Source organism: Hyla sarda, chromosome 3, assembly GCF_029499605.1.
Source record: "Hyla sarda isolate aHylSar1 chromosome 3, aHylSar1.hap1, whole genome shotgun sequence".
Classification (NCBI taxonomy): domain Eukaryota; kingdom Metazoa; phylum Chordata; class Amphibia; order Anura; family Hylidae; genus Hyla; species Hyla sarda.
The window spans coordinates 265,187,871-265,205,417 of NC_079191.1; the positions used below are offsets into that span (position 1 = coordinate 265,187,871).

The following is a 17,547-nucleotide window of genomic DNA, read 5'->3' on the forward strand; positions in this document are numbered from 1 at the left end:
AGTTCAAACAAACGGAAGTTCCATAGCAGAATTGGATGCCGCCAGAAGATTAAACGTGTTCAATCTTCTGGCGGAATCTGCCAGAGAAGTCCTATTTGTTAATGGGATTATGCTTATGTTTGAAGCAAATTACCACAGACATAAGAGCTCATTCCGGATCATTCGAAAAGGAAAAAATTTGCTTGTGAACATACACTTAGTCTTTTTTTTTTTCTTTAGGAGTAGGAGAGCCAAAGGACCATATGTGTTAGGATGGTGGGGGATTTAACAGGTGAGCAAATATTTTTGGGACTCTTAGTTGCTAATTAGAGATGAGCGAACTTACAGTAAATTCGATTCGTCACGAACTTCTCGGTTCGGCAGTTGATGACTTTTCCTGCATAAATTAGCTCAGCTTTCAGGTGCTCCCGTGGGCTGGAAAAGGTGGATACAGTCCTAGGAGACTCTTTCCTAGGACTGTATCCACCTTTTCCAGCCCACCGGAGCACCTGAAAGCTGAACTAATTTACGCAGGATAAGTCATCAACTGCTGAGCCGAGAAGTTCGTGACAAATCAAATTTACTGTAAGTTCGCTCATCTCTATTGCTAATGCCAGGATTTTTCTAATTCTTGGACAACATTATTTTATTTTAAGAAAATTTTTTGCAGAAACTAGCATTAGTAGGAAGTACCCGGTAAAGACAGTGTCAATAAGTGAAGCGATCAGCTTGCATGCACTGTTATGTACCCTCTGCCAGGCAAATGCACTACTATTATTATTCAGTCACTTTACTGAGCCAAATAGAAGTGAAATGTTGATTCTATCACAAGAACAGGAATTCCACAGGACGTAAGTGAACAGAAAAATCACAAACTGAATTTTCACTGGGCTTTATCATTCCTCTTGTAGCAGAGGCACCCTTTCTTCAACTGTAGTGTTAGTTTCCATAGAACTAGACCTGTCAAGAGAAGAAAATATTACCGATACCAGTCAAACTATTTACATACAAAAGCATTAAACCAGCTGACTTAAATGTGTTCACTGTCGAGTTGCTCCAACTCTGTATGTCTGCACCAAGTCTGCTTGTTTAGTGCCATATGGGAAGGATGGGGAAGGGGAGGGTTGCTTCACTTCCAGCAGCACCTATCTTCTGATGGGCTGACCCTATACTTATCAGATAGTCAGCACGAACGCATAACATAGCAGCACCCCCCGGAACCCTCAGTAAAGTGGTGTTAACCGTGTGGAATAAATACCATCATATTTTAATACTTTGGACATAGCAATATAAATTATACTTATTTTGTAGTGTAGATTAGTTTAGACTTTTTTTTTGATTTGGATGAGGCAATATTACTGTATGAATACAAAAATATTGTGTACAGTCCTTTTTTTTTTTTTTTTTTTGCTTTTCTCTTGTTATGCACTCTCTATGGTCTATAGGGGGAGATTTATCAAAACATGCCAACAGGAAATGTTGCCCATAGCAACCAATCAGCTTCCTTCTTTCATTTTTAAACAAGGCCTCTGCAAAATGAAAGAAGCGATCTGATTGGTCGCTATGGGCAACTGGGCAACTTTTCCTCTGGACAGGTTTTGATAAATCTCCCCCTATGAGTGTAATAGGAGCAATCATGGCAACCATGGAGGCCTTCAGAAAGCCCCTGGCCGCAATGTCTATAGATCAGCACTGTAAGATTACCTCATACATGGGGGGAGGGGGAGGGGTGATTGCTGGCCAGAAGGGAAAGGATGTGGCTTCTAACTCTCAACATCCTGTGGTTGCTATTAAACATGCCATCCAGGGACAGAGATTAGAGCTGGTGCAGATGCTGGTCACTAATGGAGACTGTCAGCTGTCACTAGCAGCCAGCACACAGTGCACTACATGTACAGTTGGCTGTGACTTTCATCATGATTGCAGCAGAAAGCTTTTAATTCCAGATTATCAAAACAAGCATATTTTTTTTTTTTTTTATCACATTTTAACTTTGGGCACTTATGATACTTGATATACCAGATAATAACCAATATTCATTATGAGCCATTTGGTCACAATACTATCAATTATTTGTAGGGATAACAAGCTGGGTGTGCTGAAAAGAAGCCACCAGCACATATAAGAAAAGAAAAAAAAAAGTGCATCTAAAAAGGTTAAATAAGCGCTGGAAACTGACTTGTGAAAGATTGGTCATTAAAATAGAAATCTGCACAGCAAACACCATTTTGGCTAGTTTACCATATATCTGTATGCATGTTATTTTATCTAAGTAATGCTATTGACCTCTGCCCAGAATACTTACAATGACTGCACATATAACCAGGCTCAGCATCTTAACTATAGTATGTTATAAATTAGACTAAAGGTCAATGTGACGTCAGGATTAAAAATGAATAAACACCATGGTGCAACCTGTTTGTAATGTCTTCAATGCTTGTACTAGCAATTTGCAGTTTCTATTGACATGATATGAACTTATGTTGAAGCAATAAAGTACTAGCTCCGTGTATAGATCAGTGTTTCCCAACCAGGGTGCCTTCAGCTGTTGCAAAACTGCAACTCCTATCATGCTCAGACACTAAAATGCTGCGAGTTGTAGTTTTACAACAGCTGGTGGCATCTTGGTTGGGAAAAAATGGTAGAGATACTTTAATCTAAGAAAGGCTCACCTTTTTTTCTTTTTATGCGCTTCCCAGGCATAATATAGTAAACTCAGTACAAACTGAAAAATAAATTAATAAAAATGCAACAGTAAATAATAAAACCATCAATATTTTTATCACATTGATATAAAACTCTGTGGTTACTCACAGCCAGTAGAGGTAAAAGTCCTTGACTGGCAGCTGCCCACTTAAAATGAAACTTTTCATTCAGAAACCCCCCAACTGTTGGGCCTACAAATGCTCTGAAAATGTATAAAGAAAAAAGAAATAGGTTAAATAATTGAAGCAAATTTTATACACTGTAGCGGGTGTCCAACTCAGAAACAATGGCCCTGATTTACTATTGTAAACCTAACATGTTTTGGCAGGTTGTGTGCCAGATTCTGGCGCATTGCCCCAGAAATTCTGTCTGCAACAGAATTTGCATCAGAATTGAAAAAAAAATAAATAAATAAAAACAACTCTCCATGTTACTGAGGAAACCCGAAAAAGGGGCGTGTCCATCAGTAAAAGGGGCAGAGTGTCCCCAACATTTTCAAAAAATCCCAACATATTTACTAAGGTTTCCACATAAAATGTAGTGGATATGAGTTGAGGAAAACCAGACAGATCAGAGCAGGTAGTCAAAACAGCTTGGAATCAGGGGCTTGTGTGCAGATCACGGATCCCACAAGCGCCAGAAGTTTGTGTCCTTAAAATACCCTATTATATGGTTCACTGACAACGACTGGTCACTAGCCCTTTTACAAGGGCCTTTTATCAGCAAACATAGTTGTTAGGAACACTCACTACTTTTTATCAGCAGCGGCTCATAGCCACTTTACATAGGGTGATTGTCAGAATCACCCCGTGTAAAATGGCCATGGGCCGCTTCTGCTGAAAAGTCAGAGAGGAGGGCTTTCCCCATGAAAACATCCTTGGCTCTTCCTCTTCCAACAATTGGGCGGGCTCTGCTGGTTGTGTACAAGTTACTAGTACTTTGTATAACTCACTAATATTTACTCATGATATTTACATAAGATAAGGTTCCTGGCTAACAAGGCACACAGGGGAGCCAGCATGTATGTGTAGGATCATGTCCCTCTCCTGCTTAGTGGAGAGGTGGTTGGTAACCTAGGTAATGAGCAGTAAATAAGGGGCAGAAAGGAGCAGCAGTAACATGAAAAGAAAAAGGATCTTTACAAAAGTATCACTTTACATGTCCTAGCTGATCATGGAGCTGGGAATACCTCTTTAGGGCACTCCGGTGGAAAACTTTTTTATTAATCAACTGGTGCCAGAACGTTAAACAGATTTGTAAATTACTTCTATTAAAAAATCTTAATCCTTCCAGTACTTTTTAGGGGCTGAATACTTCAGAGGAAATGCTTATCTTTTTGTATATCTCATCTGTTCCAACCACAGTGCTCTCTGCTGACCTCTGCCATCCGTTTTAGGAACTGTCCAGAGCAGCATATATTTGCTATGGAGATTTTCTCCTGCTTCCTAAAATAGACAGCAGAGGTAAGTAGAGAGCACTGTGGTTGTGACAAAAGAGAAATCCAAAAAGAAAAGCATTTTCTCTGTAGTATACAGCCGCTTATAAGTACTGGAAGGATTAAGATTTTTTTTAATATAAGCAATTTACAAATCTGTTTAACTTTCTGACACCAGTTGATTTAAAAAATAAATAAATAAATAAATAAATAGTTTTCCACCGGAGTACCTCTTTAAGGACTTTTTTTCTGCCACACCTTCTAAAAATCATAATGCTTTAAATGTTTAATACGGAATTTGGGTGGCTACACATTATAAAAGGTAATCAATGTCTGCACCAAGGTACTGAGTTATACTTTACCCAGAAGTGCCGAGGAAACAGAAATAATCAAAATGATGAAAATTCAGCCCTCTAGGTGTAGACAGGTAATAAATGTATAAATATTATCGGTATATAAAAGGTGTAGGATAAAAATGAGGCTGTAGCTGGTTTTCTGACAATTCACATGGATTTTATTATGAATAAACGTAAAATAAAATAAATACAAATATTTATAAAAGACTAGAATCTGAGCAGGGCCCTTGCTACAGATTCAAAATGATATGTATGGTATGGTATGTATGGTATCACAATAAAACATAAAAGTTAATGCTGTTTAGAAAGTACAGTATATACACAACAGACTTAACTGCTGCACAAGGAAGCTTTAAACCAGGTTTGCCAGCGCTACTTCTGCTACTTGATCTCCGCCACCCTAAGCTGGACGCCGATCCATGCCACAGAGCAGCTGAAGAAGCCGGCACCTTCATGCTGTACCAATAGACAGCGCTTCCTCATAGATACCCACTTACAGCTACGATCTCTGTTTTACTCATTCAGAGCCACAATCTCTGATTCGGGAACACAGGTAGCATACACCCATAGGCCGGGAGCAGCCGTGCCAACCTGTGGCGATAGCAACTACAGATAAGCAGCTTGTCTCAACAATTGCCCTTTCCAACCAGATCTATTGTGTTTTTAATTGCATATACTGCTTTATTAAATTGTTACAACCCGGAACTTGGTACTATCAGACATTTACTATGTTTATTTGCACCAATCTTTATGCATCCTATGATAAGGCTATTGTATCAGAGCTATATTTTGGACCTAGTCCAGTAAGGTGGCATATACTGTACTTTCTAAACAACATTTGCATAGCATTTTTCACTTTTATGTTTTATTGTGATACCATATACATATCATGATGAATCTGTAGCCCTGCTCAGATTCTAGCCTTTTAGAAATATTTTTAAGTGTACTTATTTTATTTTACGTTAATTCACGCTTTTTATTTTTTTATTTTGAATAGACAGAAAACCAGCTACATCCTCATTTTTCTCCAAAACATTTTATTTACCCATAATATTTATACATTTATTACCTGTCTACACCTAAAGGGTTGAATTTTCCTCATTTTTATTATTTCCGCTTTCAATTTTTACCTACAGACCCATATGAGGGTTTGTTTTTTGTGCCCCAATTTTACTTTGGAATGACAATCATTTCACCACAAAATCTACAAGGAAACAAAAAAATTAATAAAAATAAAATTATTTGTGGGGCAAAATGGAAAAAAATGCATTTATATTTTTAATTTTTGGGGCCCTTCACCTTCTATGCAGTGCGCTTTTTGTAAAAAATGACACATTGGCCCTTATTTACCAAGAGTGGAGTGTAGGTTTCTTTGTGAGTTTTAATTCCCTACAATGTATTTTCCATGGTATTTACTATGGTATGGTATTTACTATGGTATGGTTTTTTCATTTTTTTTATTCATTTTATTTTTTTTTAAACACATGCTCTGATCTGTCTGGTTTTCCTCAGCTCAAATCCACCACATTTTATGTGGAAACCTTAGTAAATATGTTGTTTTTTTGTGAAAAAAACGCCCCTTTATGGAGACCACGCCCCTTTTTCGGGTTCTCTTAGCAAAATGGAGAGTTAGTCTGGGTTTTTTCAATTCTGGCGCAAAATCTGGTGCAAAATCTGGCACAGAGAGAATTTCTGGTGCAATGCGACAGAATCAGGTGCACAACGCAACAAAACATGTCGGGTTTGCAATAGTAAATGAGGGCCATTGTCCATGATTTACTAAGAGTAGAGTGTAGTTTTCTTTGTTGGGTTTGTTTCCCAACAGGCATTTTTCATGGTATTTACTAATTCTTGCTCTGAGCTGTGGGGTTTACCAGAGCTCAAATCCACCACAAACATTAGTAAATATGTTGGAATTTTTCAAAAACTTCGGGAACATGCCCCCTTTCAGCTGGTACACCCCTTTTCCCAATGGCCACACCCCATTTGTGTTAGTAAAATAGAAAGTTTTTTTTTTTTTGAGTTTTTAGCACAAATTCTGGCGCAGACACAATTTGCGGCGCAATGCGACACATTTTGACGAACACCCCGACAACACAGGTAAATCAGTTTCTTGTTTCATGTTTATTCTGTAAGTCAATAAGGTTACAATGACACCCAAATTATATAGGTTTTATTTTGTCTTACTTCTTTTAAAAAATTGTAACTTTTTGTATGAAAATTAGCATGTTGAAAATCCTCTTCTGAGACCCCTATAACTTCTTTATTTTTCCATATACAGGGATGTGTGAGGACTCAATTTCTGTGCCCTGATGAGTAGTTTACATTTAAAAGCAGGGGCCCAATCGGAGCCTCTGACACAGATGTGAACAAACAGTCCATTCGAAAAGTCTTCAGAGCCTTTTATTTTTTCATTTTTGTTATGTTTCGGCCAAGTGCAAAAAAAAAAAAAATGATGTTTCTTTCCATCAATATGCATATAATAATAATAATAATAATAATATGTAGATAGAATTTTAGAAATATTTGCAAAATTATTTAAAAAAGAAATAAAAGGAAAGATAGGTATTCAGACCCATTTCTTTTAATCAACTTTGAGATGTTTCTACACCATGATTGGAGTCACCTGTGGTAAATTCAGATAATTGGACAGTATATAAGGTGTCGCAGCTGACTAATGCTGGCCACTATACCAAAGTACCGTAATTTGGGAGAAGGGCCTCAGTAAGAGAAGTGAACAAGAACCCAATGATCAATTTGAGCTCCAATGATCCTTTATGCAGATGGGAGTGGTCAGAAATAAACCTCAGTAAGAGACACAAAGCCCATCCGGAGTTTGCAAATAGGCACTTCAAAGACTCTCAGACTGCAAAAAACAAGATTCTCTAGTGTGATGAAAAAAGATTGAATTATTTTGCCTTCATTTCAAGCCTCATGTGTGGATGAAACCAGATACTTCTAATATCTTACTTAAAGAGGTACTACTGTGGTGACAACTTATCCCGTATCTAAAGGATAGGGGATAAGTTGCCTGATCGTGCGGGGTCCCGCCTCTGGGGACCACCGCGATCTCGCACGCAGCACCCCGCTCTCATCAGGCCCCGGATCAAACATCGCTCCGGGTCTGATGACTGCCGATCACGGGGCCGGTGTATCGTGATGCCACGGCTCCACCCTCATGTGATGTCACGCTCCGCCGTCTCAATGTAAGTCTATGGAAGGGGGCGAGACAGCTGTCTTGCCCCCTGCCATAGACTTGCATTGAGCCGGCACACACGGGGGCGGAGCTGTGACGTCATGATCAACGGCCCCGTCATCAGACCTGGAGCGAATGTTCGCTCCGGGGCCTGATGAGAGTGGGGTGCTGCGTGCGAGATCGCGGGGGTCCCCAGCGGCAGGACCCCGCACGATCAGGCAACTTATCCCCTATCCTTTAGATAGGGGATAAGTTGTCAGCATGGTAGTTCCCCTTTAATTCCATCTCAACTGTGAAGCATGGTGGTGGCAGCATCATGTTATGGGGGTGTTTTTGAGCAACTGGGACAGGGAGACTGGTCAGCATTTAGGGGAAGCTGAATGGAGCATAATACAGAGTTCTTAATAAAAACATGATCCAGAGAGATCTGGACCTCAGATTGGACCAAGGGTTCGCCTTTCAACAAGGTAATGCCTAAGCACACAGCAAAGAAAGCACACTGTGTGCTTAGGAATAACAAAATGTCCTAGAGTGGCCCAGCCAGAGGCCTGACTTGAACGCAATTGAATATTTAGAGATATCAGAAAATGGCTGTTTACCGATGGTCCTCATTCAAAAGAATGGTAGAATATCCCTAAAAGTGTGCAAACCTTGTAGCATCATACGCAAGATGACTGAGGGCTGAAATCATTGCCATTGGTGCTTCAACTAAGTACTGAGTAAAGGGTCCAAATCCTCAGGTCAATACAATATTTTAGTTTTTCCTTTTAAATACTATGCTACTATGTTAATACATTAGCAAATATTTCTAACATTCTAGTTTCACTTTGTCATTATAGGGTATTGAGTACAGATTGGTAGGGGACAATTTTTTTTATTATTATTTTAACACAAGGTCTGAAGGCTTCCTGAACGCACTGTAAAATAAATTGGTTGGATCTATAAATACGAACCCTGAGGATATAGATGTACATACCCTGCAGACCACAGTGCACTGAACAGTCCAGATATCAAGCCCAAAGTACTAAGACCTTCTTCAAAGCCGTTCTCACTGGAAGTAAATGAGATGCAAATTATATAAAAGTGCAGGATGTCAAAACCACATGTTTATGGGCATATGTTTATTGTATAGTTAATAATAATAACAATAATATTTATTTATGTAGTGCCAACAGATTTCGCAGCACTTGGGGGGGCGGGGGGTTTGGGGATGTAATTTACCTACTCGGGTCATCTCGCAACTTTCAGTCTAGCCACTTCCGATGTCCTGCTGCCACTTCCAAGATGTGGCAAAGCAGTGGCTCCCCAATCAGCCAGTCAGTGGCCACCGTGGCATCCCGTCTCAAACAAGTCTTTGAGTGGGCAGGTCCTGCTCCAACGCATTGTCACAGAGGTGATTACAGGAAGGGAGCAGTGGGGGACCAGAAGTCACCAGACAGAGCTGCGAAGACTGAGGTATTTTTTATTTTTTTTTACCAGCCTCCTAGCCACATATAGATTCATTACATCTTAGACTACCCCTTTTAGAGATGAGCGAACGTACAGTGCTTTGATTAGTCACCAACTTCTTGGCTCTGCAGTTGCTGACTTTAGCACTGCATAAATGAGTTCAGCTTTAAGGTGCTCCGGTGGGCTGGAAAAGTTGGATACAGTCCTAGGAGACTCTCTCCTAGGACTGTATCTACCTTTTCCAGCCCAACGGAGCACCTAAAAGCTGAACTAATTTATGCAGTCAGTAACTGCCAAGCCAAGAAGTTTGTGACGAAACGAATCACTGTAAGTTCGCTCATCTCTAACCACTTTAATAGAAAAATGCATAGAATGCCACATTTAAAAATAAATAAATACAATTAAAGGGGTTCTCTCACCATAAGGTGATTTTAGTACGTACCTGTCAGGCAGTAATGGACATGCTCAGGAAGGATCTACGCTTGTCTTGGGGCTAAATGGCTATGTTGTGAGATTACCATAACACTGTGGCTAGCTTTTTCTGAACTTGTATTTCCTGTTTGACTTTTCTTTTTTTGACTACAAATCCCACAATTCCATTTTCCTCCCTCCCACACATCAGCCACCCCTCCCATTGAAACAAAAGACCTGTGGTTTTCAATCAAGGTGCCTACAGCTGTTGCATTAGTTGCAGAATGATCTCTCTCCCACCAAGCGATCACTTCACCCATTGAAGCAGACAGGCTCCCTGTCATCAGCTGACTAGTGAGGCAGGTCTCAGCAGCATTGCAAGCTGGGAAAACAACAGTCCTTTTGTATGCTGGTAAAAATAAATATTGGGGTGAAAATAACATAAGAATTGTGAGAAAACCCATCACACACAGGTACAGACACTATATTATGAACTACACAAACTGTACAGCCCCTGTAGCATAGTCAAAGAAAAAAAATCCCGGAATACCCCTTTAACTCATATATATAAAAGCAAAACTAAAACCACACATTAATATCCAAAGCAATTAAAACTTGTGTGATAACAAAAGTCAAACTCCAGTTCATGAGATGTAGATATGCTGTGGATTTTACACACAGATTTTCAGTGCAATATTTACAGAATCCATACTGTGGAAATTGACCAATGGTGTGGATTTCGTATCTACAGGATGTCACCTGTTGTGATGGATTTGTTACAGATTTATTGTGGATTTTCCACATTGTTTTCTATGGCAAAGCCAAAATCAGCAGTAAACCAGCAGGTGTTTGCTGTTGCTCAGCAACATTCAGCTGTGTAAGGCTGGGTTCACCTCACGTTTTGTCCCATATGGGACCGCATTAGGGCAGGGAGAGCTGAAAACTTGCACTCCCGTATGCGGTCCCATATGTAATTCATTTCAATGAGCTGACCGGAGTGAAACGCTGACTCCAGTCGGCTCATTTTTGCCCCGTATGCAGTTTTCCACCGGACCAAAAAAAGTAGTCGACCACGATTTTAGGTGCGGTGGGAAAACCGCATACGGGGCAAAAATGAGCCGATCGGATTGAAATAAATTACATACGGGACCGCATATGAAGGCATAGGGGAGCGCAAGTTTTCAGCTGCCCCTGCCGTATGCGGTCCCATATGGGCAAAAACGTGATGTGAACCCAGCCTAACCGAAATAAAATGCAATGTGTGGCTGTACCCTTATAGTTAATGTTCATGCAAAATAGTAACATAGTTCATAAGGTTGAAAAAAGACCAGAGTGCATCACGTTCAACCTATATCCCTAATGAGTCCCTACTGAGTTGATCCAGAGGAAGGAAAAAAACACTAGAGGTAAAAATTCCTTCCTGACTCCAAATATGGAATAAATCCCTGGATCAACCTTCTGTTCCTATAAATCTAGTATCCATAACCTTTAATGTTATTATTCTCCAAAATGCATCCAGACCCCTTTTAAATTCTTTTACAGAGTTAAAGGGGTACTCCGGTGGAAAACTGGTGCCAGAAAGTTATCAACTGGTGCCAGAAAGTTAAACAGATTTGTAAATTACTCCTTTAACCATGACCACCTCTTCAGACCACCTCCTCAGAAAGAGAATTACACAGTCTCACTGCTTTTACAGTAAAGAACCCCTGTCTGTGCTGGTGTAGAAACCTTCTTTCCTCTAAATGTAGAGGATGCCCCCTTGTTATAGATACAGCCCTGGGTATAAATAGATCATGGGAGAGATCTCTGTACGGTCCCCCGATATATTTATACATAGTTATTAGGTTGCCTCTAAGTCGTCTTTTTTCTGAACTAAATAACCCTAATTCTGAGCTTTCTGGGTACTGTAGTCCTCCCATTCCCCATATTACTCTGGTTGCCTGTCTTTGAACCCTCTCCGGCTCCACTATATCTTTCTTGTACACTGGTGCCCAGTACTGTACACAGTATTCTATGTGGGGTCTGACTAGTGATTTTTACAGCAGTAGAATTATTTTCTTGTCAAGGGCATCTATGCTCCTATTGATGCATCCCATGATTTTATTTGCCTTGGCAGCAGCTGCCCGACACTGGTCACTACAGCTAAATTTACTATTAACTAAGACTCCTAAATCCTTTTCTACATCAGTCCTCCCAAGTGTGCTCCCATTTAATACATAATCCCAGCCCGGATTATTCTTCCCCACGTGCATTATCTTACATTTATCAGTGTTGAACCTCATGTGCCACTTCCCAGCCCAAACCTCCAACCTATCCAGATCCATTTGTAACAGTGCCCTGTCCTCTATAGTGTTTACTGCTTTACAGAGTTTAGTATCATCTGCACATATTGCTACTTTACTATTCAACCCTTCTACAAGGTCATTAATGAATATATTAAATAGAACAGGACCCGAAACGGACCCCTGTGGTACCCTACTAGTAACAGTCACCCAATCAGAATAAGTACCATTAATAACCACCCTCTGTTTCCTATTACTGAGCCAGTTATTAGCCACTTGCACACATTCTCCCCCAGCCCCATCATTCTCATTTTATGCACCAATCTTTTATGTGGCACCGTATCAAATGCTTTGGAAAAATCCAGATATATGACATCCAGCTATTGCCCCTGGTCCAGTCTGGAGCTCACCTCCTCATAAAAGCTTATCAGGTTAGTTTGACAGGACCGATCCCTCATAAAGCCATGCTGATATGGAGTCACACATTTATTTTTATCAAGATACTCCAAAATAGCATCCCTTAGAAAACCCTCAAACAATTTACATACAACGGAGATTAAACTAACAGGCCTATAATTCCCGGGGTCACCTTTTGACCCCTTTTTAAATATTGGCACCACATTTGTCATGCGCCAGTCCTGGGGAACAGTCCCTGTTACTATATAGTCCCTGAATATTAAAAATAGGGGTCTGTCTATTACATTACTTAATTCCTTTAGAACACGGAGGTGATTGCCTTCTGGACCTGGCGATTTGTCTATTTTGATTTTTTGAAGGCGGCACTATACTTCTACCTGGGTTAGACAGGTGACCTGTACTGGGGAGTTTACCCCAGCCCACTTCTCAGTTCCTATGCTTCATGGCTGATGTTTTGGACACTTTTGAATGCTGGTGGTGCTTTCACTCTAGTGGTAGCATGAGACTGAGTCTACAACCCACACAAGTGGCTCAGAGGTAGCCTGACTGCCATTAGGTACGAGATGAGATCCTCAGACCCCTTGTGAGACCATATGCTTGTGCAGTTGGCCCTGGGTTCCTCCTAATGCAAGAAAATGCTAGACCTTTTGTGGCTGGAGTGTGTCAGCAGTTCCTGCAAGAGGGAGGCATTGATGCTATGGACTGGCCCGCCTGTTCCCCAGACCTGAATCCTCTTGAGCACATCTGGGACAACACCATGTTGCACCACAGACTGTCCAGAAGTTGGCGGATGCTTTAGCCCAGGTCTGGGAGGATATCCCTCAGGAGACCATCTGCCACCTCATCTGGAGCATGCCTGGGTGTGTTAGGGAGGTCATACGGGCACGTGGAGGCCACACACACTACTGAGTCTCATTTTGACTTGTTTTAAAAAGGACATTACATCAAAGTTTGGTCAGCCTGTAGTGTGGTTTTCCACTTTGATTTTGAGTGTGACTCCATATCTAGACCTCCATGGGTTGATAAATTTGATAAATTTGTTGTCAGCACATTCAACTATGTAAAGACGAAAGTATTTCATACGATTAGTTCATTCAGATCTAGGATGTGTTATCTTAGAGTTCCCTTTATTTTTTTTGAACAGTGTATTTTCCTCCATTCATTTTCTGTTCTGTTTATTCCCAGATCCTCAGCCCATTTTTTCTTGTTGTGGGTTACTCCCCTCTATTTTTTCTATCAAACAGATTTTGTATATAGTTGATACGAGATGTTTTGGGGGTCGCTTCCTTCACACTGACATCTTCAGGATGGAGTTCAATTATTTTTCTTTTTTAAGTAAATTTATGTAACCCCTGAGTTGGAAATAATAATACCAAAGCTCATTTGGGGATTACTCCTCCCTGAACTATTTCAATCAACTCCATTATTCCCATTGGGCTCCCAACATCCCTTATTCTAGGGAGGCTATTGGGCCACTTAGGGAAAAGTCCACTTTTGTTTAGTGTATATGGTACGGCAGGGTTATCAATTAGGGGTGTTAGAGGATTAAAAAATCTTAATCCTTCCAGTACTTATTAGCTGCTGAATACTACAGAGGAAATGGTTTTCTTTTTGGAACACAGAGCTCTCTGCTGACATGATGGCCACAGTGCTCTCTGCTGACATCTCTGTCCATTTTAGGAACTGACCAGAGAAGCATATGTCTGCTATGGGGATTTTCTCCTACTCTGGACTGTTCTTAAAATGGACAGAGATATCAACAGAGAGCACTGTGGTCACAATGCCAGCAGAGAGCTCTGTGTTCCAAGAAAACCATTTCCTCTGTAGTATTCAACAGCTAATAAGTAAGGATTAAAGATTTTTTTAATAGAAGTAATTTACAAATCTGTTTAACTTTCTGGCACCTGTAGATTTAGAAAAAAAAAAAAAAAGTTTTCCACGGGAGTACCTCTTTAAAAAAAAGAGTTGGGGAAATACTATGGGAATGATTAAAAAATGTATAATAATCTAGGGGGAATGTCCATTTTTAAAGTGTTAATCTTCCCAAACCAAGTTATGTGTTTCAATGACCATTTATTACAATCAGTCTCTACTTTTTTCAAAGCTGTAAAGTAATTATAATTATATAATTCAATTCATCGAGGTTGGAGGGAATATCTACTCCAAGATAAGTAATTTTAGTTTCTGCCCATTTAAAGGGAAAGACTGCTTTCAACATCTCCTTTTCTTCTAAAGGGTAATATTAGTATTTCTGATTTTTTTAAGATTCATTTTAAACATTACTTTACCTACCAAATATTGAGAATTCCTGAAGTATAGACGGAAGAAAATTTTGGGGGAAGTTATATAAATTTAGAGATCATCTGCAAATAAAGCCAGTTTATGTGGTCTTGAGCCAATAATTATTCCAGAGATTGCAGGGTTTGATCTTAATGTGTCTGCTAATTTTTCCATAACCAGTATGTATAGATAAGGCGACAGGTGGCACCCTTGATGTGTCCCATTATGTATTGGGAAGGGTTCAGACAATACCCCATTAACTCAAACCTGTGCCATGGGGTTATGATAAAGAGCCATAACCCATCCAATGAATCTTTTCCCCATGGCTGGCCTTTTATATCAAATCATATATCCTCTGAAGTCAGACTTTTCTTACCATATACATTTTACTGTGGATATAGATATTTTGTTAGTTTTGCTTTGATCTTTATAATTAAGAATTAATTTTATTTTTACTTACTCTGACAAAAAAAAAAATAACACAGTGGTCCCTCAAGTTACAATATTAATTGGTTCCAGGATGGCCTTTGTATGTTAAAGACCATTGTACCGTATATACTCGAGTATAAGCAGAGTTTTTCAGTACGATTTTTCGTGCTTAAAACGCCCCCCTCGGCTTATAATCGAGGGAACTCTCCACCTGTCAATCCCTTCTCAGTGGTCTTCAACCTGCGGACATCCAGATGTCAGCTGTCCGGGCATGCTGGGAGTTGCAGTTCTGAAAACTCTGGAGGTCCGCAGGTTGAAGACCACTGCGTCCCTGTGCGTCATCGTCAAGGCAACGTCACTAGGCCAGGGCCGGGCCTGGAGCGGAGAAGAGGGCCTCCCTGTGAAAATGGACAGCCGGGAACGACTAACCCTCGACACCAGACGGTCCCTGCAGCATAGATGGCCTGGACCAGCTCACCCTTCCTTCCCACCGAGGGGAGTAGAAAACTAAAGGGGGGGGTCTGGATGATGACGAAGGCCGCAGTGGTCTTCAACCTCCGGACCTCCAGAGGTTTCAGAACTGCAACTCTGAGTATGCCTGGACAGCTGATGGCTGTCCGGGCATGCTGGGAGTTGTAGTTTTGCAACATCTGGAGGTCCGCAGGTTGAAGACCACTAAAAGGGATTGACAGGCGGTGATGATGAGAGGTGGGGGATAATGACGGGGTGAAAATGACGGGGGTGATGATGACGGGGGTCTGGATGATGAAAGGGGGGGGGGTTTATGACATGAGGGGGGGGATGATGTATTTCCCACCCTAGGCTTATAGTCGAGTCAATAACTTTTCCTGGGTTTTTGGGGTGAAATTAGGGGCCTCGGCTTATATTCCGGTTGGTTTATACTTGAGTATATATACGGTATGTTGAGACCAGAACTCTATGGAAACCTGGCAATTGGTTCTGAAGCCATCAAAATGTCATCCAAAGATAAGAAAAAGTGAGGATTAAATAGAAATAAGTAGATAACTAATACAGATAAAGCAAATACTTACATATAAAAGAAGGAAAGAGCTGCTGGAAGCTGTAATCACTGTCTATGTCAGTGTTTCCCATCCAGGGTGCCTCCAGCGGTTGCAAAACTACAACTCCCAGCATGCCTGGACAGCCAAAGGCTGTCAAGGCATGCTTGGAGTTGAAGTTTTGCAACCGCTGGAGACACCCTGGTTGGGAAAGTCTGGTCTATATAGAGGACAGGAGCTTCTTCAGGGTCCTGTACAGTACACGCAAAATGTAGCCGCCCTTACCTGTGTAAAAAGGAGCAGCTAAAGAACTAAAGGCACAGGTAAAGAGTAATACAGAACATGTAGTACCTCCCTGTATTGTAGGAAGGTGCTACCAGACAGTCAGTGCATGCACATCAGTAGTACAGGTGTGAATGTCCATTCTAATTGGTCAGTTCCTCCAGCCATTGACATGTTTCGCAGATCTGGACTGTCCGTAGCATTGTATGTGGAGTCTGGTTTCAAGTTACAATGGTCCAGAAAAGACCATTGTATGTTGAAATTACTGTATGTTGAGGCCATTGTAAGTTGAGGGATCACTGTACTGTCATGTTATGTTTTTTTCTATGCAATCCTTAATAAAATTGCTTGGTTTGTTACTAGAAATGCCTTATTGCTTTAAACACATGGCATGCAATTATGCCTCAAGCAAGTATCTAAGGGAATACAGGTGTGGTCTCAGACACTGGGTCTTGCCACAAGAGGGTGTATAAGTGTTTCTGCTGCTGCCCAACAAAAAAAGATTTCAGAGGCTACTTTTGGCTAGTGTAGTGGTGGGAGATTGTTGACTGCTAGGCATATCTCTGCAGTGCACTCAAAAGGCATTTTGCCCAGTTTACAGGCTTTATGTAGGGGTACATCATTGAACTGAGAAAAGCAGAATGGTTGCTGCCTGTCATCTAGGTCATTTTAACCAAGCTGTTAGATGTTGGGAGCAGCGAACTGGCTCAGAATGACCCAGATAGATCACCAGTAGAGAGGCTTATTTGATCTGTGGACAAGCATGAGAAGCTCCCACAATTTCCATGTCCACCATCCAGAAAAAAAGGCGAGACCTTAAAGGGATACTCCGGCGCTAATTCATCTTATCCACTATTCAAAGGATAGGGGATAAGATGCCTGATCGCGGGGGTCCCGCCGCGGGAGACCCCCCCGTGATCTTCAACGCCGCACCCAGTTAGAATCAGTGCTCGCTCCGGGTCTGATTACTAGTGATCACGGGGACGGAGCATAGTGATGTCACAGCTCCGCCCCCGTGATCACTAGTAATCAGACACGGAGCGAGCACGCTCCGGGGGCTGATTCTAACGGGGTGCAGCATGGAAGATCACGGGGGTCCCCAGCGATGAGACCCCAGCGATCAGGCATCTTATTCCCTATCCTTTGGATAGGGGATAAGATGTCTTAGCGCCGGAGTACACCTTTAATTACACATCCCTGTCTCTGCCCAGACCATTTCCAGGTGCTTAACAGAAAGAAATTTGGTGTCATAAAGCCTATTATGCCATTGACTCCATAATACTCCACATACAATGCTATGGACAGT

General features: G+C 41.1%; 1 protein-coding gene across 8 annotated transcripts in view; it reads right to left on the bottom strand.

Moving 5' to 3' along the window:
- Nucleotides 1-537: 537 nt before the first annotated feature.
- Nucleotides 538-17,547, bottom strand: part of SLC18B1 (solute carrier family 18 member B1) — a 108,656-nt gene continuing 91,646 nt past the window's right edge. For all 8 annotated transcript variants that reach the window (XM_056566566.1, XM_056566568.1, XM_056566563.1 and 5 more), the window contains 4 exons: nt 8,649-8,723; nt 2,794-2,887; nt 2,652-2,704; nt 538-939 (listed from right to left, as the gene is read on the bottom strand). In XM_056566566.1, the coding sequence (XP_056422541.1) occupies nt 876-939; nt 2,652-2,704; nt 2,794-2,887; nt 8,649-8,723 (286 nt within the window). In that variant the 3' untranslated portion in view covers nt 538-875. The remainder of the gene's footprint in view (nt 940-2,651; nt 2,705-2,793; nt 2,888-8,648; nt 8,724-17,547) is intronic.